At 43.7% G+C, this 25,216-nt stretch overlaps 1 protein-coding gene across 1 annotated transcript; it reads right to left on the minus strand.

The window, feature by feature from the left end:
• Positions 1–19,982: 19,982 nt before the first annotated feature.
• Positions 19,983–24,967, minus strand: LOC131508527 (uncharacterized). The gene is made up of 4 exons (XM_058723545.1): positions 24,835–24,967; positions 21,757–22,105; positions 21,510–21,596; positions 19,983–20,919 (listed from the first exon to the last, which is right to left on the minus strand). Exons 1-4 carry the CDS (start codon positions 24,965–24,967, stop codon positions 20,715–20,717), a joined length of 774 nt encoding a protein of 257 aa, XP_058579528.1. The 3' UTR covers positions 19,983–20,714.
• Positions 24,968–25,216: the final 249 nt, after the last annotated feature.

Here is a 25,216-nt window from a genome sequence, read left to right on the forward strand (position 1 = left end):
TGAGATTTCCCACCCAAGAGAGAGATTTCCCTTCTGTGGAAACTTCCCCCATTCACAGAAATGACCCCCAGAAGTCACAACTAGACTTAAAGACCCTCACCCACCATTGCTGAATGACCCAGGCATGCATTGACCCAAGCTATGCCACGTATATTCTCTGTTCTGGCAATTCAGCATGTTTAGCTAAGAGACACAGACAAATCATGCTGGAGTTGACTCACATTAATGGTGCCGTTAGAGAAAAGATTCATGAACACCACTCAGGTCCCCAAGGCTCCAATATCTCTCTAGTATCTTCTGGCCACAAATGATAAGTCTAGAAATAGGTACCTGACTCAAGTTGGGCTGATCAGATCCCTGCCTTGAGATTTCAAAATTGTAATTGAGATTTCTCTCTCCTCTCTCTCTCACCCCCTCCCTCTTCTTCCTTTGCAACTTTTTTAACTTTGGGAGTTGTAAGCAAAGGCCATTGTCCACCAAATGAACTAACTGGGAAGCAGAGACCATCCACCAGTAGTGAGAGAAGCAGACACAAGAGAGGATTTCCTAGGGTCCCCACAGTGCTCTAGCCCCTAGTCCTCTTCCTGATATTCACAGGATCCTGGCCCATGAGTTTCATAAGTTCCTGAATATACTATTAAATTGCCTTTTTTGCTTAAAGGACTTTGAGTAGAGTTTCTGATGGGTAAACACTTCCAACCTAAAGAGTTCTGATGAATGTACATCTGATGTGTATGAGGCTCTGGGCAAGGCATCAGGGATCCACTAGGGATCAGGCTTGGTTCTGTGCTCAAGTTGCTTAGAGTAGGGGGGAGAAGATAAATTCTGTTATCAATAACTACGATACAGGAAGAAGAGAAAATCCATCAAAAATGTACAAAGCAATCTCTTTGGGGACTTAGAGGAGGCCCAGTACTGCTAACCGTAGGGCTAGGCTAGAAAGAGGCAAGCAGGGAGTCACTGACTCTCAGGGTCATGTGAGGGCAGGGTCGGCACTTGCATGACCCTGAGAGTGATTACCGCCTTAAATTTTGCACCTTAGGCACCTTTCTTGGCTCATCACACTCCTGGCCCTGGCTAACAGTGAGTGTCAGAAGGACTTCATAGAAAAGTTAGTACCTGAGCTGAACCTAGGGAAGAAAGGAGTTGGACTTGGGGCAGGGTCATATAACTCAAGGTAAAGTAACATTATAAAAAAATACTCCCGTGAGAACACAAAAGGGTTGCTCTAGAATCCTCAGACTCTCAAGTATGACTTAAGTATACACAGCATGGAGGAGGAGGAGAGAGAAAAAGGAGGGATTCGGCGAGCAATGAGAAAATAGCGAAGACTGTTAAGCTAGGAAATGACATAATGAGAGCCCTACTTAAGAAGATTAATTGAACAGAATAGCATGAACTAAAAAGGAAGGGCTAAGGTCAGGACGAACAGAGGCTATTGTGTTAATCCAGGCAGAAGGGTGAAAGTCTAAACAAATTGGCACTGGGAATGGGGAGACTGTAGGAAAAACAATATACAATTAATATAACTTGGCAATTGATTTGATGCTGGAGACAAGGGAAGAGAGGAATTCGAAACACTGCTAAACTCTATGTGGCTGTAACGAAGGATGAAAAGCATTTGATGATGTCTAAAATACATACATGAAAAATGCAAGCAGAGCTGTGTATATGGTATGCTATTGTATTTTTTTAAACTTTTGCTGGTTTTTTGTTGTTGCTTGAGTATAACTGACATATCATTATATTAGTTTCAGGTATATAACGTAATGATTTGGTATTTGTATACATTATGAAATGGTCACCGCAAGAAGTCTAGTTACCATCTGTTACCATCCAAAAGTTAAAAAAAATTATTTTTCAGGGTGTCTGAGTGGCAGTTAGTTAAGTGTCCAACTCTTGAGTTCGGCTCAGGTCATGATCTTGAAGTCTGTGGGATTGAGCCCCACGTCGGGCTCTGTGCTGACAGCACGGAGCCTGCTTGGGATTCATTCTCTCTCTCTCTCTGTCTCTCTCTCTCTCTCTTTCTCTCTGTCTCTACCCTGCTTTGTCTCTTTCAAAAATAAATAAACAAACATTAAAAAAAAGTTTTTTTCTAGTGATGAGAACTTTTAAGATTTACTTTCTTGGCAACTTTCAAATATGCACTGCAATGTTATTGACTATAGTCACCATGCTGTACATTACATCCCTGTGACTTATTTGTTTTATAACTGGGAGATTGTACCTCTTGACCCCCTTCACCCATTTCACTCACCTCCCGACCCCTTCCCCTCATCATTTGTATTTTGAAAAGGGAAAGAATGTAAGTAAAGATATTTTTTACATATGCAAAATATAGGCATATATCTCTAAAGGAATACACACAAAACTTTGGCATTAGTGGCCTGTTGAGAAGGGAAATGGATGGTTGGGGTTCAGCAGTGGGAGAGTCTTTTCAATGTTCATCAATGAACCTTTTGAATTTTGAACCATTTGGATATATTACTTGGCGAAAACAATCCCTAAAATTGCTGAACAGAAATGCAAGCCCAAAGATAAGGCTGAAGTATGGAACTGGTGACAGCAGCTCCATTAACAAAAATAAAGACAAGAAGAGATGTTCATTGAGAAAAAAATGGTATGTTTCAATTATGACCTACTGAGACCGAGATGCCAGTTGTACAAACATCCAGTTGGAGGCATCCGGCTGGCAGTGGAGGAGGGGAGAACTAACCAACACAGGGTCATGAAAGACCTTTGCCAGAATAGTCACTGGAATGGAGCAAACAGAAACCAGAATTCACGGGGTGGCTGGCTGGTTCAGTCAGTAGAGTATGTGACTCTTGATCTCAGAGTTATAAATTCAAGCCCCGTGTTGGGTGTGAGAGATTATTTAAAAATAAACTCTTAAAAAAGAAAAAGAAAAAAGAAATCAGAATTCAAAGCGTAGCAGACTAAAGGGGAAATGGGAAAGGAGAGGTAACTGGAGTATGCTGTTCCTTTAAGAATGATGGATAAAAAGGAGTATTGGTGAGGTTGGGTTGTGGTAGCTGGAGAGAGCTAAAGTCAAGGTAGAATGAGGGAGAGTTGAACATATTTTTAGGTTTCTGGAAAGGATCCAGCAGAAAAAGGAAGTTTGAAAGTACAGGAAGAGGGAGGAATTGATGGAGCAAGGGCCCTAAGGAGGAGAGAAAGCACAAGTGTGGGATGACGCTGAAGGGAGGTGAGGCACCTCCACATTTAAGAGAAGCCAGAAGGAAAGAAGGAAGGACAGAAGGAAGGACAGGTGAGGATATAGATGTGATGTGAATGTTTGTAAGGGGTTCATGAGTGAGGATTCAAGCTGGTTAGTCCTTGTTTTCTCTGTGAGGCAGGGACTAAGTCATCTCTTGAAAATGGGACCCAACAGTCAATAGTCCAAAGGTGTGGAACAGGCCTTGCTTGGGGAGAAAGCACCACATGAGGGCAGACAAGAGGGCTGACCACTAGTGCTAACAGCCCAACTGAAATGAGGACCCACTCATGTGGTGGCACCGACCAACGTGGTTTACAAAGCACTTCCTGTGACTTTCCATAGCAGCCCATAGACACTCAGGTGGCCAATACATACTTTTGTTTGCTTCTTTGGGGCTTTCTCTTTTCTTGAGAGTCAACTTAGGTTTGTTTGTTTTTAACTGTGGTAAAATACATTATATTGGTTTGGTCAGGCTGCTATGACAAAACACCACTGACTTGGTAGCTAACACAACAGAACTTTATTTTCTCACAATTCTGTAGGTTAGAAGTGTGAGCTCAAGATGTCAGCAGGTTTGGTTTCTTCTGATGTCTCTCCTCCTTGGCTTGCAGAAGGCCACCTTCTTGATGTGTGTTCATATGGTCGTCTCTCTATGCATGCAACTGCCTGTCATATGTCTCTCTATGTGTCCAAATTTTCTCTTCTTATAAAGATACTGGTCATATTGGATGAGGGCCACCCTAACAACCCCATTTAACTTAATTACTTCTTAAAAGGCCTTATGTCCAAATACAGTCACAATTTGAGGTACTGGGAGTTAGGACTTCAACAAATGAATTTTGGGGAGATGGAATTCAACTCATAACATGTATATAATATAAAATTTATTATCTTAACCATTTTTAAATGTAGTTGTTTTGTTTACATATACATTATAGCTCATGAATCTTACTTGCTTTCTATAGTAAGAAGATATCTCAGGGCCAAATAACATCTTTCAGGCTCATTTTTGCTACATAATAACAATCAGCCATTCCTATAAAAATCTCAGGTTCCTATTAGAAAGTATTTAGGGACCACAATCTAGACACTAGGAGTGATCATTGCTACCGGGTTGTCATCTTCAATGGATAATGCTCTGAAATAAGTATTTTTTAAAAGAACAAAAAGGAGGTGGGGGGTACCTGGGTGGCGCCGTCAGTTAAGTATCGGCTTTGATTTAAGCTCAGGTCATGATCTCATGGTTCGTGAGACCAAACCCCACATCAGGCTCTGCCCTGACCACGTGGAGCCTGCTTGGAATCCTCTCTCTCCCTCTCTCTCTATCCCTCCCTCCCTCTCTTCCTCTCTCAAAATAAATAAACCTTAAAAAAAAAAACACACACACACACAAAGAACAAAAAGGGTTTACACTGATACTTCAAATTTAACCTTACAGTTGTTTACTTAACCTTATCAGCTTTGTACTTATATCACTTTTCTCTTCCACTGAAAAAAACTAGTTCCTAACAACAGTAAAACAATTACCTATTTGCTTTACCATAAAAGCAGAAATCCTAGGGAGTTAGGTCCCCAAGAATAACCCTCCATCGACGAATGGGTGGGAACTGGAGGATAACTACCCCAGCTTCCTCATTGCTTCTTTGGTACCACGTGAGGCGTGTTATACACTGTTTCCCAGAGTTCTGCAGTGGGGTCCCGCTTCGATGCCATGTCATTCAGGTAAAAGAGTTTCTTTTTTTTTTTTTTTTTTTTTCCTCACGTAAAAGAGTTTCAAAGTGATACCACCAACATTGCTCTTTATGGTGAGACTACTGAACAAAGGTTAAGATTTCTTTGCAGCTTTATATGTGTTTAAAAAAATATTCCTCCAAGGATGTGTAATCAAAATAGTATGATCTAAAGTGACTTGCAACAATTTTTTGTCTCTCTGTTGTGACACCAACTTGATATACATTTAGGCTCATTTATTCCTGCTGTGCTCAAAACTGGGTACTGGCCACCTGAGAGTCTGTGCATACTGCTGCGGAAAATAATGGGATCTTATTTGGTTTTATTTTTGACTACATAAAACATGTAAATGATTGCAAAGCTGAAAATATAGAACAAAATATATTCAGTCTTATTTTCAGCCTAGTGCCTTTCTCTCATCCTGGCCTGGATAATCATTTTATTAGTTTTTATTTCTCCTTCTGATAGTTCTTCTTGCAAAATAAGCACATATAAACATACACACAAACCTTTGTTTCAATACACATTTACATTTCTTGAACAGAGTGTAACATTTTAGAGTTAATGTTTAAGTAGTATATCATTTTTTATTCTTTTACTTTCAACCTGTCTCTTTATATTTAAAGTGTATTTCTTGTAGACAGCAAATACTTGGACTTTGCTTTTTGGTCCAGTCTGATGGTCTCTGCCTTTTAATTGAGGTATTTACACCATTTCCATTTAATGTAATTACCAATATGGTTGTTTTAAAATTTATCATCTTGTAAACTGTATATTATTTATTCCATCTGTTTCCTGCTCCATTTTGTTGTTTTTGTTGTTTTATTTTAGAGAGAGAGAGAGAGAGTGCAAGCAGGGGAGAGGGGCAGAGGGAGAGCAAGTGAGAGAGAGAGGGGGAGAGAGAGAAAGAGAATCCTAAGCAGGCACCATGCTCAGCCAAGCCTGACTCAATGCTCAATCTCACAATCCTGAGATCATGACCTGAGCTGAAGTCAAGAGTGGGATGCTTAACAAACTGAGCCACCCAGCCATCCCTTTCCTACTCTATTTTTGTATTTGCCCATCTTCTTTTGGATTGAGGATTTATTTTTCTTTTATGAGTCTACTTTAGCTCCACTATGCATTTATTAGTTTGACCTCTTTATTTTTTTAGTGGTTGTTCTAGATTTTACAAATATGCACCTTTAATTTAACACAGTCTACCTTTATTTGATGTTATATCACTTCATGTTTAATATAAGGACTCAACTACAATAAAAACCCATTTCTGGCTGCCTGTCCTTTCTGCTATTTTTGTCATAGGTTTCTCATCTATATATGTTATAAACATCACAGTAAATTATCCTATTTTCTTTAACAATGAACTATATTCATAATGAATTTTAAAATGAGAGGGAAACATATGAAAAGATGCTCAAAATCATTTGTTATTAGGGAAATGCAAATTAAAACAGTAATGAAATACCACTAGATACCTATTAGAATAGCTAAAATCCAAAAAAAAATGAACAATACCAGTTGCTGGTGAAGCTGTGGTAGGAAAACCTAAACTGATTGACAAAGTGCTGGAAGCTAAGTGTGGACAAATTTGGGAGTAAAACTCTAGGGGACCCAGTATTAGGGGACTGCCATATTTTTGTGCATTTTACCTCTGCCAGGTTCCCAAATAAGGAGAGGGGCACCTGGGTGGCTCACTTGATTAAGCATCCGACTTTGGCTCGGGTCATGATCTCACAATTTGTGAGTTCGAGCCCCACATCGGGCTCTGTGCTGATAGCTCAGAACCTGGAGTCTGCTTTGGATTCTGTGTTTCACTCTCTCCCTGCTCCTCACCCACTCATTCTCTCTCTCTCTCTCAAATAAACATTAAAAAAGAGAGAAAGAAAATAAGGAGAAAAATACCCTCATGTTTTTGGAGGGGTTGTTGGGAGGTAGAGTGCCATTTTGAAAAATGCCCAGAATATTCTCTTCTCCTCAAGAAAAATTATTTCACCAGAGCCTAACTGACCCAGGGGAAGGGAAATACCAAACCCTAGCCCCCTTCTAGCCATTCTGTCTCCCCTAAAGGGAGGCTGAAGAGATTGAGTAGCACGTGTAAAGGTCACAGCCCAGGAGTACAGGCTCACTAAAAGACCAAGATGTAGTCATAGGACTTTCTGATGTTCCCCTCCACACAACAGCCCAAGCATCAGAACCAGACCCAGATATGACAGCGATACTAGAATTATCAGACCGGAATTTAAAATAACTATGATTAATCTGCTAAGGACTCTCATGGAAAAAGTAGACAACATGTAAAAACAAGTAGCGTAAGCAGAGAGATGGAAATTCTAAGAAACAATCAAAAAGAAATGCTAGAAATCAAAAACACTGTAACAAAAATGAATGGCTTTGATAGCGTGGTAGATAGTAGACTGGACGCAGCTGTGGAAGGAATCAATGAGCTTGAAGATAAGTCAATAGAAATGTCCAAAACTTAAATGCAAAGAGAAAAGATACTGGGGGGGAAAAAAACCCAGAACAGAATATCCAAGAACTGTTGGGACCATTCCAAAGAGTGTAATGTACACATAGATGAAATACCAGAAGAAGGAAGAGAGAAAGGAAGAAATAGCTGAAGCAACAGTGGCAGAGAAGTCCTCAACATTACTAACAATGTATCCATCTTGGCTCTTTTGGCCCTGTTCCAATTAAGGACAGACCAGAAATCCTAGGGAGTTAGCTCCCCAAGAAAAGCCCTCCATCAGCGAATGGGTGGGAGCTGGAAGATAATTACCCCAACTTCCTCGCTCCTTGGTTGGGACCATGTGAGGCATATTCTACACTGTTTCCCAGAGTTCTCCAGTGGGGTCCAGCCTCCATGCCCACAGTAGGACCCTGCTCTATCATATACCTTCTGTTGCCTTCTTTCCCTTCCCTGTCTCACTTGCCCATTTCCGGCAGGGCTTCTTGGGATCACTTCCCAGATGGAAGGCTTGCACTCAAATCCTTGGCCACAAGATTGCTTTCAGGGGTAGAACCTAGTACATATAGGTATGTTCATTATGATGTATTACTTCCATAATAGAGGAAGACTTGAAAAAAGAATCACCCCATCTATAAAGTGTTTTCAAGCATGAGCCTAAAGACAACATTTTAGCCAGTGTATTATCTAAATAGCCAGTCATTTGATGTATTTGGAGGGCAGGGAACGGAGGAGTTACATGAGGGAGAGTTCTTTAAGTTGGATATTTGATATTATGGTGACCAGGCCGACTGTAATGCAGAAACAGGAAAACTTGTAATCTAGTTGTGGCCCCATTATCCATTGACCATGTGCCATGTTTTTTTGTTTTTTGTGTTTTTATGTGCCATGTTTTTTGGACCTAAAGAACAGAGAAATCAAGAGTATAAACTGCTTTGAGGTCTCTGGAATTCAAGATATATTGTTATGCTATTGTTTGAACAGCTAGGTGAAGTTTACTTTGTATTTTTACTTGACATATATTCACATTGCTAAGTATTTTAAAGATGGCCTTAAATACTGGGTAAATATTAGATTTTAATATATTTTTAAATTATAGAGAAAGTGACTAAAACTCTGAATGGGAAAAAATTATCTCACTAAATTTAAGACCATCTAAATGTTTGTGAAGGAAAATAGAAGAACACGTATTAAAATTATAAACTGATTTGTATTTAAATTGATAAGATAGGCTAGGGGTTTTGTTTCTGTTTTTCAAAATTTTGTTTGTATGATTACATTATTTTCATAACGAATACAATATTTGAGAAGAAAGTTTGCTTCTGCAAACAATACAAGATTTAATTAAAGAAGAGTTACTTTAATATTCATCTGTCTGCTTATTTAATTTGAAATTCCCACAATAGGAACAGAAGACTCAGGAAACACTTTGCAAAATGCTGTCAGCCACTGGGTTATTAAGCAGGATCTCCTCATAGATTTTTTTAAAGTTTATTTAGAGACAGAGAGAGAATGGGCAAGGGGTGGAAGAAGAGGAAGAAAGAATCCCACTGAGTGCAGAGCCCAACACAGGGCTTGAACCCATGAACTGTGAGATCATGACCTAAGTCAAAAACAAGAGTCAGATGCTTAACCAACTGAGCTATCAGGTGTCCCTCCTCATAGATTTTTTTAAATATTTAATTCTCTTGAAGTTTATATATTTAATTTGAGAGAGAGACAGAAACAACATGAGCAGGGGAGGGGCAGAGAAAGAGAGAGAGAGAGAGAGAGAGAGAGAGAGAGAGAGAATCCCAAGCAGGCTCCACACCACCAGCGAGGGGCCTGATGTGGGGCTCAAACCCACAAAACTGTGAGGTCATGACCTGAGCCAAAACTAAGAGTCGTACGCTTAACCGACTGAGCCACCCAGGCGCCCCACATAGATTTTTTTAAAGTATATTTTAATAAACTTTTATTTTATTTTTTAAAATTTTTATTTAGAGAGAGAGAGACAGAGTGCAAGCAGGGGAGGGGCAGAGAGAGAGGGAGACATAGAATCCGAAGCAGGCTCCAGGCTCTGAGCTGTCAGCACAGAGCCCAATGCGGGGCTCAAACTCATGAACCACAAGATCATGACCGGAGATAAAGTTGGATGCTTAACCAACTAAGCCACCCAGGCGCCCCTTAATAAACTTCTAAATGATGTATAATATAAAAGGGCAAAAGCTAGACATGCGGAGGTCAGTGAAATGTCAGTCAACTCACCTGTGTAACAGCCATCCTGTTGGAGAACTAGAACATCCCCAGCACCCCAGAATCCCCCATCGTGCCCCCTCCCAGTCATTACTACTCAGTCATCAGCCTGAGTGGGTGGCAACCATCAGCCTGACTTCTAACATCGTAGATTAGTTGTCTGTGTCTGAAGTTTATGTAAATGGAATTTACAGTATGAGTTCTTTTCTGTCCTGTTTCTTCAGCATATTTTGTGAGATTACCATGTCCTATGTATAAGTGTAGCTCCTTCTCACCGTTTATGACCATGCCACAATTTATTTTTTTTTTAATTTTTTTTTCAACGTTTTTAATTTATTTTTGGGACAGAGAGAGACAGAGCATGAACGGGGGAGGGGCAGAGAGAGAGGGAGACACAGAATCGGAAACAGGCTCCAGGCTCCGAGCCATCAGCCCAGAGCCTGACGCGGGGCTCGAACTCACAGACCGTGAGATCGTGACCTGGCTGAAGTCGGACGCTTAACCGACTGCGCCACCCAGGCGCCCCCACAATTTATTTATTGTACTGTTCTGGGTATTTGAGATGTTTCTGGTTTGGCATTATTATTAATGTTTGTACATTCTTGTGCACGTCTCTGGATGCACATGTACATAGGCAGTTCTATTAAGGAAATACCCAGGAGTGGAAGTTCTGGATCATCGGGTATGTGTTATGTTCAATGTTAGTAAATATTCTCAGTTTTCTAAGAAGGTTATACCAATTTCCACCCCACCAGCAGCGTGTGAAAGTCGTAGTCAATCCACATTCTTTGTCAGTACTTGGTATTTTCTGATTGTTGTCTTTCTGGTGGGTAGGTGTGGTATCTCGTGGTGATTTCAATTTGCATTTCCTTGTTGACAAAAGAGGTTAAGCACCTTCTTCCATCTTACTGACCATTTGTGTGACTTGTGAAATGTCTATTGAAGTGTTTTGCTCAGTCTTCTATTGAGCTGTACCTTTTTCTTATTGATTGGTAGGAGTTGTTTATATAACCTGGATGCGAGTCCTGTGTGGGTTATATATCGCACAAAAACCTTCTCCTACTCTGTGATTATCACTTCACTCTCTTCATGGTGAACTTTCATAAACACAATAAATTTTTTTCTTAATGGTTAGCGCTTTGTGTATCCTGTTTAAGAGATCTTTGCCTACCCTAAGATATTGAAGATAGTTTCCTATATTGTCTTCTTGAAACTGTATTATTTAAATTTTCACATTTAGATCTACTATGTACATGGAATATATGTTTGTATTATGATGTGAAGTAAAGGTCAAGCTGCTTTTTTTTTTTTAACATAAGGATATTCACTGGACTCAGCATCATTTATTGATGACTGTCCTTTCTGCACCATTCTGCTTTGCCAATACATAAAACAAGTGATTGTATATATGTGAGTCCGTTTCTGGATTTGGGCTCTATTCTGTGCCGGTAGACTTCACAGATTTTTTTAACTCATGAAAGACTTTCAGAAGGAGAAAGGAAAAGTTTAGGGGCATTCATTTTAAATGTATATAAATTGTAAAATTTATTACTATCATTTTATTTGTTTTAATTTCAAAGTTATTGGTTTTTCTCTTTAAAAACAAATATTCAAAAGTATCAGCCACTTTTTTTTTTTTTTTTTAGTTATATAGATTATTATAGATAAAGGGATGCTGAGGTCAAATCCAGCAAACTTCAAAATGATTCTTCACGGGGTGCTTTGTGCCAAATGTTTAAGGCACTAAGATTTGCATATAATCTTTTCTTTTCTTTTCTTTTCTTTTCTTTTCTTTTCTTTTCTTTTCTTTTCTTTTCTTTTCCTTTTTGAGAGAGAGCAGGAGCAGGAGCAGGGGAGGGGCGGGGCGGGGCGGGGAGAGAATCCCAAGCAGGGATCCCGCACTGTCAGTGAAAAGCCCTGGGCTGCATCTCACTAACTTCCAAACTGTGAGATCATGACCTGAGCCAAAATCAAGAGTCCGACACTTAACCAGGCACTCCTTGAGTATAATCTTTTAAAATTATTCCAATCAAGGTTAAAAATGTTTTCTTAGAAACGTATTTGTCTAGAAAGCATTTTATATACAAATAATTTTTAGATTCCAATAACAATAGCACACATTTCATAGTTTAAGTGCACTGGGATATGAAATGTGGAATTTAACTTTGGTATCTTTGTAGGGAAGTGTCAGCCGCTTTGTTTTGTTCTGTTTTGTTTGTTTCATACTAGTTTAGGGGTTCCATTTTCACTCTTCAATAGATTTTATGTATTTCTCATATGCTGCTTCACTCATTAATGCATCCAGTTCTGAAGCATTACTGAGTGTTCTCTTGATCAGCCAACCATTTTCATAACAAGATTTGTTGATAAGTCCTGGATTTTCTACAAGAGCTTCATTAATTTCAGTTACTTCTCCTGATAGAGAATAGAATTCACAAGCAGCCTTCACACTTTCCAAGCACCAAACTCATCTTGTTTGGTCAATTGTGTCCGAAGTTCAGGCAGACTGCAGTAAACAACATCTCCCAAAGCTTCCTGTGCAAAATTGCTGATTCCCACTGTTCCTATACCATTTTCTCTTGTCACCCGTTCATGTTTGTGAATTCACACACGCACAGCAGAGTGGAGCCCAGCAGAGCGTCCTAGACGGCCGCCCTGCTCAGCCTCCAGCCTCCACACCGCTTGTAGCGCCATTATTATTATTATTATTATTAATGTTTATTTATTTTTGAGAGAGAAAGTGCAAGGGGGGAGGGTCAGAGAGAGATGGGGACAAAGCATCCAAAACGGGCTCTGTGCTGACAGCAGCAAGCCTGATGCGGGGCTCAAGCTCACAAGCCTCAAGATCATGACCTGAGCCGAAGTCAGAGGCTTAACTGACTGAGCCACCCAGGCGCCCCCAATCTCTTAATTTTAAATGTCTGTTCAAGTTTTTGAGTATATAATACATATTTGTGGCTCAAACATTAAAATGTATATAAAGTTATACAGAGTAAAGTCTCTTTATATTTCTGTTGGCCCATTTAATTTCCATTTACCCTAAGAAGTAACTACTGCTATTAGTTTCTTATTTTTCTTTCAGATATTTTTAACGCATATATAAGTTACCAGGAAAATGTCTTTCTCACTTTTTTTTGCAATGATGGTATGCTCTATACACTCTTCTGCACCTTGCTTTTTTAGACTTAACAACAGATCTTAAATATTTTCCTCTAACAGTGTAAAAGAGAGATTCCCCAATCTTCAATATGGCTTCATAGTGTTTTAGTTTATACATATCAAATAGAATATATATACATATATATTTATGTATATGTATATATATTTATGTATATATTATGTAATATATACATGTATAATATATATAATATATAATATAATAAATATATGTATACATGTATATATATATATTTATACATATGATCATTTAATTGCCCTGGTGAGGGACATTTTGTTTGTTTTTAGTCTTTCGCTATTGTAAATAATATGACAAAAAGAAATCTTGTGTGAATGGTATTTGACCTGTGAGGGACTGTAATTGTGCGATAAATTTCCAGAAGTCAAAGTGTTCAGTCAAAGGGTCTCCTTGACCGACACTGACAAATTCCCTTAGAGGCCGAGGCTGTTCTGGTTTACATCCCCCACCACCAATGGCCGAAAGTGCCTCTTTCTCAAGAACTTTGCTGGCATTATCATAACCTCGTCATTCCCAGACAGGGCACACGGTCTTCCATCCCAGACCGTGCCGATTAATTCAGAGGAGAGATCACAAGCTGGGTCAAAGGAAAGCATCCATGGGCTTTTCGCTCAAGATAGCTGAAAGGAAGTCCTCTTTTCTCCGAGATTGTGAGGTGTAAGAATCAAATAAGCCTGGAGCGGCCTGGGGTAGCCTTCTGTGCCCCCAAGGGTAGGAGCTGCCTGGGAACCAGCCAATCCAGGGAAAAGCGGAGCCAAGAGAGGGAGAGTGATGTGAAGGAGCGCCCGAATCCAGGAGGCTGTGTGTGTCAACAATAACTTCATCAGGGGCGCCTGGGGGGCTCAGTCGGCTAAGGTCCGACTTCAACTCAGGTCATGATCTCACGGTTCATGAGTTCAGCCCCACTTTGGGCTCCTCGCTTACAGTGTGGAGCCTGCTTGGGAGTCTCTCTCTGCCCCTCCCCCACCCACTCCCTCTCTCAAAAGAATAAACAAATAAACTTAAAAAAAAAAAGAATAACTTCATCATTTGTTCCTTCTTTTTCTTTTTCTTGTTCCTCCTCCTCTTTTTTCCTCTTCTTCCACTTATTCTTTTTTTTTTTAACATTCGACAAGATTTAATACCCATTTATGATAAAAACTTAGTATAATAGGATTAGGCATGAACTTCCTCAAACTATTAAAAAAACCTATAGCTAACATAGTATTTTTTTTCAATATATGAAATTTATTGTCAAATTGGTTTCCATATAACACCCAGTGCTCATCCCAAAAGGTGCCCTCCTCAATACCCATCACCCACCCTCCCCTCCCTCCCACCCCCCATCAACCCTCAGTTTGTTCTCAGTTTTTAAGAGTCTCTTATGCTTTGGCTCTCTCCCACTCTAACCTCTTTTTTTTTTTTTTTTTTCCTTCCCCTCTCCCATGGGTTTCTGTTAAGTTTCTCAGGATCCACATAAGAGTGAAAACATACGGTATCTGTCTTTCTCTGTATGGCTTATTTCACTTAGCATCACACTCTCCAGTTCCATCCACGTTGCTACAAAGGGCCATATTTCGTTCTTTCTCATGGCCACATAGTACTCCATTGTGTATATAAACCACAATTTCTTTATCCATTCATCTGTTGATCGACATTTAGGCTCTTTCCATAATTTGGCTATTGTTGAGAGTGCTGCTATAAACCTTGGGGTACAAGTGCCCCTATGCATCAGTACTCCTGTATCCCTTGGGTAAATTCCTAGCAGTGCTATTGCTGGGTCATAAGGTAGGTCTATTTTTAATTTTCTGAGGAACCTCCACACTGTTTTCCAGAGCGGCTGCACCAATTTGCATTCCCACCAACAGTGCAAGAGGGTTCCCCTTTCTCCACATCCTCTCCAGCATCTATAGTCTCCTGATTTGTTCATTTTGGCCACTGACTGGCGTGAGGTGATATCTGAGTGTGGTTTTGATTTGTATTTCCCTGATGAGGAGCGACGTGGAGCATCTTTTCATGTGCCCGTTGGCCACCCGGATGTCTTCTTTAGAGAAGTGTCTATTCATGTTTTCTGCCCATTTCTTCACTGGGTTATTTGTTTTTCGGCTGTGGAGTTTGGTGAGCTCTTTATAGATTTTGGATACTAGCCCTTTGTCCGATATGTCATTCGCAAATATCTTTTCCCATTCTGTTGGTTGCCTTTTAGTTTTGGTTGTTTCCTTTGCTGTGCAGAAGCTTTTTATCTTCATAAGGTCCCAGTAATTCATTTTTGCTTTTAATTCCCTTGCCTTTGGGGATGTGTCGAGTAAGAGATTGCTACCGCTGAGGTCAGAGAGGTCTTTTCCTGCTTTCTCCTCTAGGGGTTTGATGGTTTCCTGTCTCACATTCAGGTCCTTTATCCATTTTGAGTTTATTTTTGTGAATGGTGTGAGAAAGTGGTCTAGTTTCAACCTTCTGCATGTTGTGTCCAGTTCTCCCAGCACCATTTGTTAAAGAGACTGTCTTTCTTCCATTGGATGTTCTTTCCTGCTTTGTCAAAGATGAGTTGGCCATATGTTTGTGGGTCTAGTTCTGGGGTTTCTATTCTATTCCATTGGTCTATGTGTCTGTTTTTGTGCCATTCTTCCACTTATTCTAATTTTAGGTTTTTTTCCTACAACTTGCAGTCTATAGAGACTCAACTAACACAACTCCCCACCTTCAAGTTCTCAAAATAATTTAACATTTTAGTTCACCGAATAAGATGCTCTATGTTTTACCTTCAGCGTCATTCACCTCTCATTCACTTGTGGTTTTCTGTTACATAATTCTCGTTTAATTAACGAGTCATCCAACATTGAACGTCACACCTGCAAGGCCCGCTGTAGGGACTGTGGGAGATACGGTCCCTTTCCTTTAGGTGCTAAAGCCTGGGGGGGAACCCGGCATTCACATTCATCAGGGAAACATGATTGGCACCATGGGGAAGATCACTAAATGCCTAACCTAGCGGACAGGAAGCCAGAGTGGAAAAGCCTCACTCTTCCCTGGGGTAGTTAGGAAAGAACTCATGTAGAAGAGACACGACTTTTGGGTTTTAGGGTTTTATTGTAGTGGATGGTACACTGACATGGTCCCACATTCAGAAGGCACATCATGTAATGTATGCTTGACAGCTTAACAACGCTGAAGTGCCCAGGTCAGTGGCACTGAGTCCATTCACATGTCGTGTTACCGTCACCACCGTCCAGACCCAGAACTCTTTTCATGTCGCGCGACTGAGACCGTCCCCTTTAAACGCGGACTCCTCCTCCCCACTGCCCCCAGGCCCTGGCGAGCACTGTTCCACTTTCTTTTTCTATGAATGTGACTGCCCTAAGTACCTCACGGACGTGGAATCACACAGTATTTGTCCTTTTGTGACTGGCTTCTTTTACTAAGCATAACATCCTTAGGTTCGTCTAAGTTGTAGCATGTGTCAGAACATGTTTTTTAGGCTGCACGATGTTCCATTGTGCGCGTATACCACACCTTGTTTATGTGTTCAGGTTTTTCAGAGTTCTTACTCTCCTGATGTCCCACTCCTTCATGATTTGTGCCCCCAAGCACCTTTCTAGAAGGTCAAGGCCTTACATGACTCTTCTTTATTGGGCAGAAGGACCTACTGGCGTGACTGTCTTTTCCCAGAGACAAGGAGCTGACCTCCAACACCTCCAGAGGCGAGAGGCCTCGTCTCTTAGTTAGCTTGGTTTCTTCAAAGAAACACTTCCTTTCAAAGCCCTTCAGGCTGTCAGTCCTCTCAGCCCAGATGTTGTCTGGGAACTGAGCTCCCAGTGCTGACCCGGAGCCCATTAGCATCCTGCCGAGTGGCTTCTGGCAAAGGCCTCCGAGTGGATTTTCTTCGGAGCCTTGGCAGGGAGCTTCCAGAAGTGCTGCCTGTTTTCACCCTGCCCCACTCATTGGGTGCTGAGGCATGTCGTTCTTCGGGGGGAGAGGGGCCCTCTCAGCTACATCCTTTCAGACGCTTCATCTCTCATTCACCTGGGACCTTTTGTGCCACCTGGGGCCTTTGCTCAGTCTTTCACAGGAAAAGATGGGGGGCCACTCAGTCTCCTTCAGTCTTTTTCCGTTGCTTTTTCACCTTCTTAAAAAAACAAACAGGGGCATCTGGGTGGCTCAGTCAGTTAAGAGTGTGACTTCGGCTGAGGTCATGGTCTCACAGTTTGTGAGCACGAGCCCTGCCTCGGGCTCACTGCTGTCAGACCAGAGCTGGCTTCTGATTCTCTGTCTCTCTCTCTCTCTCTCTCCCCCCCTCCCCACCGGTTCTCTGTCTCTCAAAATAAATAAACTTAGAAAACAGCGCAAAACAATCGTGCTGTCCGAGAACGCCCTTGTTCTTAGGAGATACACTTACGTGGTTCACGTGGCGAGCGCACTGGGACGCCGATGAGCTGCAGGCAAGCCCGTTCCTGGATATTTAGGGGTAAAGGAGTGCAGTGCCTCCATTTTACAAGTGATTCAGAAAAAAATGCGTCTACACAAACAGGCAAAGGAAAGGGGTGACAGGGGCGCCTAAGTGGCTCAGTCACTTAAGCATCTGACTCTTAATTTCAGCTCAGGTCATGATCTGGTGGTTCGTGAGTTGAAGCTCCACACCACTGTCAGCACATGGCCCGCTTGGGATTCTCTTTCTCCCTCTCTGCCCCTCCCTGGCTCTTGCTTAAAAAAAAAAAGGAAAGAAGAAAGAAAGAAAGAAAGAAAGAAAGAAAGAAAGAAAGAAAGAAAAAACAAATAGGGTAAGATGTAAGAATTGGTGATTCTGGTGCCGTGGGTTGAATGTTGTGTCCTCCGAAATTCACGGGTTGAAGCCCTAATCACCAGTGTGATGACAGTTGGAGGCAAGGCCTTTGGCAGGTGATGAGGGCCTCAGAATAACAGTAGGTGGAGCCCTTGTGAATGGGATTAGTGCCTTTAAAAAAGAGACACCAGAGAGCTCTGCCCCCCTCCACCATGTGAGCACACGGAGCGAACACAGTCATCTGTGAATGTGGAAGCGGGCTCTTGCCCGGCACGGAATCTGCTGTCGCCTTGATTTCAGGTTTCCCAGCCTCCAGAACTGGAAGAAATAAATTCCTGCTTTTATAAACCACTCGGTCTACGGTATTCTGTTATGGCAGCCCAGACAGACTAGGACAGAGGGGAATTCTCAACACAGCAGATTATCGGATATGTTTATATGAAAAATCGGATTGAAAGGCTGTTGGAGGGTATGTGCCAGAGAAAACAAAGTAAATGAAAAGCCAAGGTAGATATTAACTTGGGAGGTGGGGTGGGGACGAATTGGACAAACAGTGCAATTAAAGCCCAGTAAATCAATAGGCTCAGCATTCATTCACTGCAGGTGTTTACTGATAACCTTCTACACGCCAGGCATGTTCTTAAGCCCCGGGGGACACAGTGGTTAACAAAGTCCCTTCCGTCAATAAATATATAATCAATATTTACATCAATAAGTATATAATGTAATGTCAAAGGGTGTGTGTGTGTGTGTGTGTGTGCGCGCGCGCGTGGGATAAGTCTGTGAAGAAAAGTACAGCTGGGAAAATGGATGAAGAGGGGGAATGATTTTAGATAGGACAGTCTGGAAAGACTTCCCTAATCAGGTGATATTTGAGCAGATCCATGAAGGAAATAAGGAAGGATTTCAGGCAAACATCAGGGAGGAGAGTGTTCTGACAGCGGGAAGAACAGGTGTAAAGGCCCTGAGGTCACGGTACAGCCTGGCCACATGTTGGGGGAACCAGGGGAGGCCACTGGAGAGGCCCACAGCAGGCGGAAGAGGGAGCCCAGATCTTTAGGGTTTTACAGGACACGGCAAAGACCGGAACGATTCGTAATCGTAAGAAGTACACACTGGATGCTGATCTAACTAAAACCTGTGGTAAGAGGATGGAGGCAAAATGTTAAATCCTCATCTACCGTACCAGAAAGTCAACAGATAACAGGGGTAACAAGAAATCTGAGAATAAGCGTATTATTTGGAAGTGTGGAGATAAATACCAGAAGAAACAGCTAAAAGAGTGGACCATGGTTGCCTCTGGAAAGGAGCCCGGTTGAATGGCAAGAGCGTGGTGACGGAGGCCACTGTTGATTGTTACAAGCATTTTCGTATAATTTTTCAGGCCGTATGCCATATTGCACTGACAGAACCACAAACACAGAACAGGAAACAAAACCCACCAAAAAACCAAGGAGTGGCCTCCCATGTCCTAGTTTCATAGGCAACGGCAGGGATGACCTTCCGTTCTGCTGAAGGTCACCGTGATCGCCCCCCGCCCCCCCCCCACAGTGGCCTGGTTCGGCTGTTTGGAAAGACCCGGGGAAGGCTGCTCCCGCGTCCCCAGGGGGGCCAGCAGGCGTGTGCGGCAGATGTCTCGGGAAGGGCCCTCTGAGCCCTCCCAGCTGCTTGGACTCTTCCTCACGAGACAAGGCTTGTGCACAGAACCACCTCCGCTCAGTGATAAGCAGCAGCCACTGCGGCAGGCTGGGGCCTATGATAAGGGATGGACAAGGTTTGAGCCGAAAACCACACCGAACACGGCATTCTTGCTCTACTCCCCAACGCCGTGGGCCACGTTCAGCGGGAGAAGTTCCGGGAAAGAACCTCCATTCGCTGAGTGTTCGCTGTGCTTTAGTTTACGTGCTGAGGCTGTATATACGTGATTTCATCTAATCCTCACAAACAGCCCTGTGTGTTTAATGCCTCGAAGCCACACATTTAAAAATGGTTAAGATTGTAAATGCTATGTTACGTGTATTCTACCATAATTTTTGTCACTTAAAAAAATTTTTTTTAACGTTTACTTATTTATTTTTGTTTTTTTATTTTATTTTTATTTTTATTTTTATTTTTTTTTAAATTTTTTTTTTCAACATTTTTTATTTATTTTTGGGACAGAGAGAGACAGAGCATGAACGGGGGAGGGGCAGAGAGAGAGGGAGACACAGAATCGGAAACAGGCTCCAGGCTCTGAGCCATCGGCCCAGAGCCTGACGCGGGGCTCGAACTCACGGACCGCGAGATTGTGACCTGGCTGAAGTCGGACGCTTAACCGACTGCGCCACCCAGGCGCCCCTACTTATTTATTTTTGAGAAAGAGAGCAAGCACACAAGTGGAGGAGGGACAGAGAGAGAGAGGGGGAGACACAGAATCTGAAGCAGGTTCCAGGCTCCGAGCTGTCAGCTCAGAAGCCGGCTCTGCACCAACAGCAGTGAGCCCGATGCGGAGCTCGAACCCACGAACTGTGAGATCATAGGCCTGAACCAAAGTCGGATGCTTAACCAACTAAGCCACCCAAGTGCCCCTTTTTAAATTTATTTTTGAGAGCGAGAGAGAGAGAGAGAGAAAGCAAGCAGGGGAGGGGACAGAGAGACAGAGAGAGAGACAGAGAGCGAGAGAGAGGGAGGATCTGAAGCGGGCTTTGTACTGACAGCAGAGAGAGCCCGATGCGATGCGGGGCTTGAACGCACAAACTGTCAGATCATGACCTGAGCGGAAGTCTGACGCTCAACCAACTGAGCCACCCAGGCGCCCTCTACCATAATTTAAAAAGAACAGCAACAACCTTGTGGGGAAGGTATTGTTTTCCAGAAGAAGAAACGGAGGCTCAAGAAATTAAAAAACTTGTCCAGCTAGTAGGTGTGTGAGCCGTGTGCATCGGGCTTTGATGGCTTTCTGCCCTGTCGGGAGGGCTCAGTGATAAGGAAGAGAGTAAATGAAACGGAAAGAATGGGCTCCAGGGGGGAATCGGAGTCTTCCTTTAGGGCCTCACGGCTGTGCCCGCTACCAGCTTGGTGCCCCTCCCTGGCGCAGGGAGCAAACGCGGGAGTGAGGTGCACTGATGAACATTCCCTAGCTCAGCAGCTCCGGGAAAGGGGCTCCTGCCGGCTGCTCGTCCGTCACCCAGGAAGGCCACGTCGGGGACAGGCTGCGTATGTCTGCAGCAGGTGAACACAGAGCTCTGAGACTTCTTAGATACTCCACGGGAGGTTCCTTTCGCTCGATTTCAGGTTCTGAATTAGCTGAATTTTTACATGATGCAAATCTGATTCTTTCCCTGCAGGAGTCGGAGGAAATGACAAGTGCTTGGCAGAGGGCAAAGAGAGCATCAGCATATCGTTAAGACGCGGTTGGGAGAGCAGGGGTGCGGTGGGGCGAGGGGAGGGAGGCTTAAGAGGGCAGGTGAAGGGATGAAGGATAATTACAATAATAACACCATCCAACACTTCTGCAAAGCATGCTGTGCGGCAGGCACTGTTCTAAGCACTTTATGTGTATTCATTCATTTAATTCTCAAAACCGTGCTAGGACCTTAGTATCAGTTATCAGTTAGCTAGAGAGTACACAGTTTATAAAGCACTGAATGATCCTATATGCCAATTTCTACCTAACAAAAGTATTATTTATAATACACAAAACCTAGAAACTACCTAAATGTTCAACAACAGGGAATATTATAGCCATGGGATTTATGGAGACATAAGGCCATCACATTACCTCCCTTAATCTTTACGACAACCCTGTAAGAGAGGTGGGAACCCATTTTACAGGGATGGAGACTGAGGCTCAGAAGCCTAATAACGTTAGATTTGAAAGTCGACTTGAAACCCAGCCCCATCTAACTTTAGGACCCAGGCTCTTACCTACCATGTTATCCCGCCTCGAAGACCGGAAGATAAAAGGTACTGCGCAGAACTGCCATTCAGCAGGACGACAGTCACATAAAACCTGAGGCTGTGGGCAAATGCCAGTCATGACTACAGTATCTGAACCAGGTAAGGGGGTAACTTGAGTGAAATGAGTGAAGTCGTTCTAAGTAAGATCCCCACAGGAAGCCCGGGACAGGGCATCCTTTCCCCCACCTTCACTGGTAACAGCCCCGTTTGGCAGTCACCATGCCCTGTGCCGCTTTGAGCTCCTGGGCCTTTGCGTCCTGGGTTCCAAAGTGAGAGAGGTGGCAGAAAACGGTGCTTTTCTTTCTCGGGTTCCCCTGGGACCTGCTGACCCGCCTGGACGAACCGTCCGCTGAAGCCACCCCTGCTTGGAGCAGAAGAACCCGGCCGGGGTGTCTCTGAGGCCGGCGTTTCCGCCGCGTCCCACGGCCTCCGGGAGCCGGGACTCCACGCACACGGCCTCCTCTGTGCTGCAGACGCCTGTGTCCTTACGTGCACTGTCAAACGTCCAGGGGTCTCCGGCGAACCTCGGCTCCTTCGGCCGCCACGAAGCAGACCACGCCCCCAGAGCTGGTTAGCACTGCTGAGTTTGCAGCCGACCTCAGAGGGGAGGCGAGGAGGCCACACAGTGTCGTCACCTGTCGCAAGTCCTTTGCCCTTTCTCACCGGGGCTGGCTTCCTGCCACCGTTCTGGCTCCTCTCCATGTCTTTCGTGGGTCCCCTTGACCCTCCTCTCCTCACTGGTCTCCTGTCTACAGGAGCCAAGGCCGGAATTCCTTCCTCTGCTTCGTGCACAACAGCTCGCCCTCCCCGCCCCTCCCCTCCCTGCCAGTTCCACTCACAGGTCACACCGACCCCGGAGACTCGCCAAAGGTTTTCTCCTCAAAAGAAACTTCTTCCTTCCTTCCTTCCTTCCTTCCTTCCTTCCTTCCTTCCTTCCTTCCTTCCTTCCTTCCTTCCTCTTTCCTTTCTTCTTTCTTTCCTGCTTTCTTTCTTCCTTTTTTTAATATTCTTATTTATTTACCTGCTTGTTTGTTTGCTTTGAGAGAGAAAGGGCACACATGAGCAGGGCAGGAGCACAGAGAGAGGCAGAGACAATCTTAAGCAAGCTCCACGCTCAGCATGGACCTGGTGGGGCTCGATCCCACAGCAGTGAGATCCTGACCTGAACAAAAATCAAGAGTCGGATGCTTAACCAACTGAGCCACCCAGGCGCCCAACGCCTCCTTTCTTTTTCTTTCTTTCCTTTCTTTCTTTTAAATTTTTTTAAACGTTTATTTATTTATTTATTTATTTATTTTTCAACGTTTTTTATTTATTTTTGGGACAGAGAGAGACAGAGCATGAACGGGGGAGGGGCAGAGAGAGAGGGAGACACAGAATCGGAAACAGGCTCCAGGCTCCGAGCCATCAGCCCAGAGCCTGACGCGGGGCTGAACTCACGGACCGCGAGATCGTGACCTGGCTGAAGTCGGACGCTTAACCGACTGTGCCACCCAGGCGCCCCAACGTTTATTTATTTTTGAGAGAGAGAGAGCATGAGCAGGGCAAGGGCGGAGCGAGACACACACACAGAATCTGAAGCAGGCTATAGGCTCTGAGCCATCAGCACAGAGCCCAAAGCGGGGCTCGAACCCAGAGACCCCAAGATTATAACCTGAGCCGAAGGGGGACACTCAGCTGACTGAGCCACCCAGGAGCCTTCTGACACCTCCTTTCTTAAGAGGAATTCTAGTAACAACTGTTTAGGGGGGAAAAAACATTATTTTAAAAAAACTTCTACATTTCCATTCATCCGAGCTTACCCAGAAAACAGAGGTTTAATGGGACATTCTCTTAGAACGATGCCTGTAAAGAAGGAGGGAAGCAGGACTGAATAGAGGGAGATGTTAAGGTTCCGTGCAGTTGCAATGAGTCTTCACCTAATCCCACGGCAAGTTCTGGAGGTGCAACGGCCCTTGGAGTTACGCCATTGAGGCCAAAGGGGCCAGGCCTCTGTCCTCTGCTTTCCACACACACATTGACCGGTCGTGCACTGTATGGGAGACAGCACAGGCTCAGGACCAGCCGAGACAGGGACAGAGCAGGCCAACGCCCAGCGGCTGAGGGTATGAGTGCCTCCCTCCTCAAGGCGGGACGTGGATGGGGCACCGCAGCAGCCGCTGCAGTAATAATAATTTTATAGAAGGGTGAAACAATCTCAGTGCCTATCTATTGGGGATTTGATAAATAAACAAGGGAACATCTACACCAAAGAATACTATATAGTTGTTAAAACTTATTTGTTGGGGCACCCACATGGCTCAGTTGGTTGAGCGTCTCACTCCGGCTCCCGTCATGATCTTGCAGTTCACGAGATTGGGCCTGCATCGGGCTCTGTGCCGAAAGCTCAGAGCCCGGAGCCTGCTTTGGATTCTGTGTCTCCCTCTCTCTCTGCCCCTCCCCCACTTGCACTCTGTCTCTCTCTCTCAAAAATAAACATTAAGGAAAATTTCTTTAAATAAAAAAAACTTTAGTAACGTAGAGTGATAGGATATATTATTATTATTATTGTTATTATTATTATTATTTGGGGAGAAAGAGTGCGAGGGGGATAGAGGGGCAGAGGGAGAGAGAGAGAGAGAGAGAGAGAGAGAAAATGAATTTTAAGTAGGCTCATGCTCAATGAGGAACGCAATTCAGGGCTTGATCTCACGACCCCGGGATCATGACCGGAGCCGAAATCAAGAGTCTGACACTCAACTGACTGAGCTACCCAGACGCCCGTCAGGATATATTCTTAAGTGAAAAAAGTGAGTTGCAAAACAGTACTATCTCATGACTCCATTTTTATATTTAATAAATAAATAAATAGTCTAAAAGCATCGAGTCCAAACTTTTAATACTGACTACCTCTGGAGAGGTGATTATACAAAAAAAAAATTAATAAACATTACTTTCACTACGATAATCTTGAGAGTAAAACGTTTTAGGAAAAGATTTTCTTTTTAAGTCATCTCCACACCCAACGTGGGGCCTGAACTCACAACCGCGAGACCAAGAGTCCCATGCTCCACCCACTGAGCCAGCCGGGCGCCCCAGGGTGAAACTTTTCTGGAAAAAAAAAAAAAAAAGGCCGGAGCCAGTTGAAACCAGGTAGCTGTCGATGAAACGTCAGTCAAGGCAGTGACTGTTCTTGCCGACCTGAATTCCTCTCCCATCCGTTCTCTGGAAGAAATGGCATTTCTCTCCACTTCCTGCCTTAAATTGTGTGGCAGCCCGTGCAGCTGTTGAGCAGCTGTCGCGTCCCCTTCCCACACCGAGGTGGCTGCGAGCACCTCTGGAGGAGGCTGTTGGCTCCGTGTGGGCGTCGGAGGAACAGGAAGAGCTGGGGTTGCCCAAATTCCACAAAGCCCCAGCAGCACACCCCCGGGCTGCAGCTGTGGCCGGCATCCCTCGCTCAGGGTGGGAATTCTGGGCCGCTCCCTCCTCCCCTGTCCTCCTCCTTACCGTTGTCATCACAGTAACAGTTACCGCTAAGTCAGAGTTTACCCCCGGCCTCGCGACGTACCGGGCGCCTTAGATTCACGATCTCCTTTCCGCCTCCCAACAGTCTTATGCGGTTATATACGATTATCTCGGTTTACAGACAAGAAACTGAAGCCTTTGCCCAACCTGGTGAATATACTAAAGCCCGCTGAA

This window comes from Neofelis nebulosa, chromosome 4, assembly GCF_028018385.1.
Source record: "Neofelis nebulosa isolate mNeoNeb1 chromosome 4, mNeoNeb1.pri, whole genome shotgun sequence".
Lineage (NCBI taxonomy): Eukaryota > Metazoa > Chordata > Mammalia > Carnivora > Felidae > Neofelis > Neofelis nebulosa.

Coding starts and splice junctions, on each gene's coding strand:
- LOC131508527 (XM_058723545.1), bottom strand. CDS start 24,967: ATGCCGGCCACAGCTGCAGCCCGGGGGTGTGCTGCTGGGGCTTTGTGG. Junction 22,106..24,834: donor AGGTGCTCGCAGCCACCTCG/GTGTGGGAAGGG, acceptor AGTGCTAACCAG/CTCTGGGGGCGTGGTCTGCT. Junction 20,920..21,509: donor CTTCGAGGCGGGATAACATG/GTAGGTAAGAGC, acceptor CGACTCCTGCAG/GGAAAGAATCAGATTTGCAT.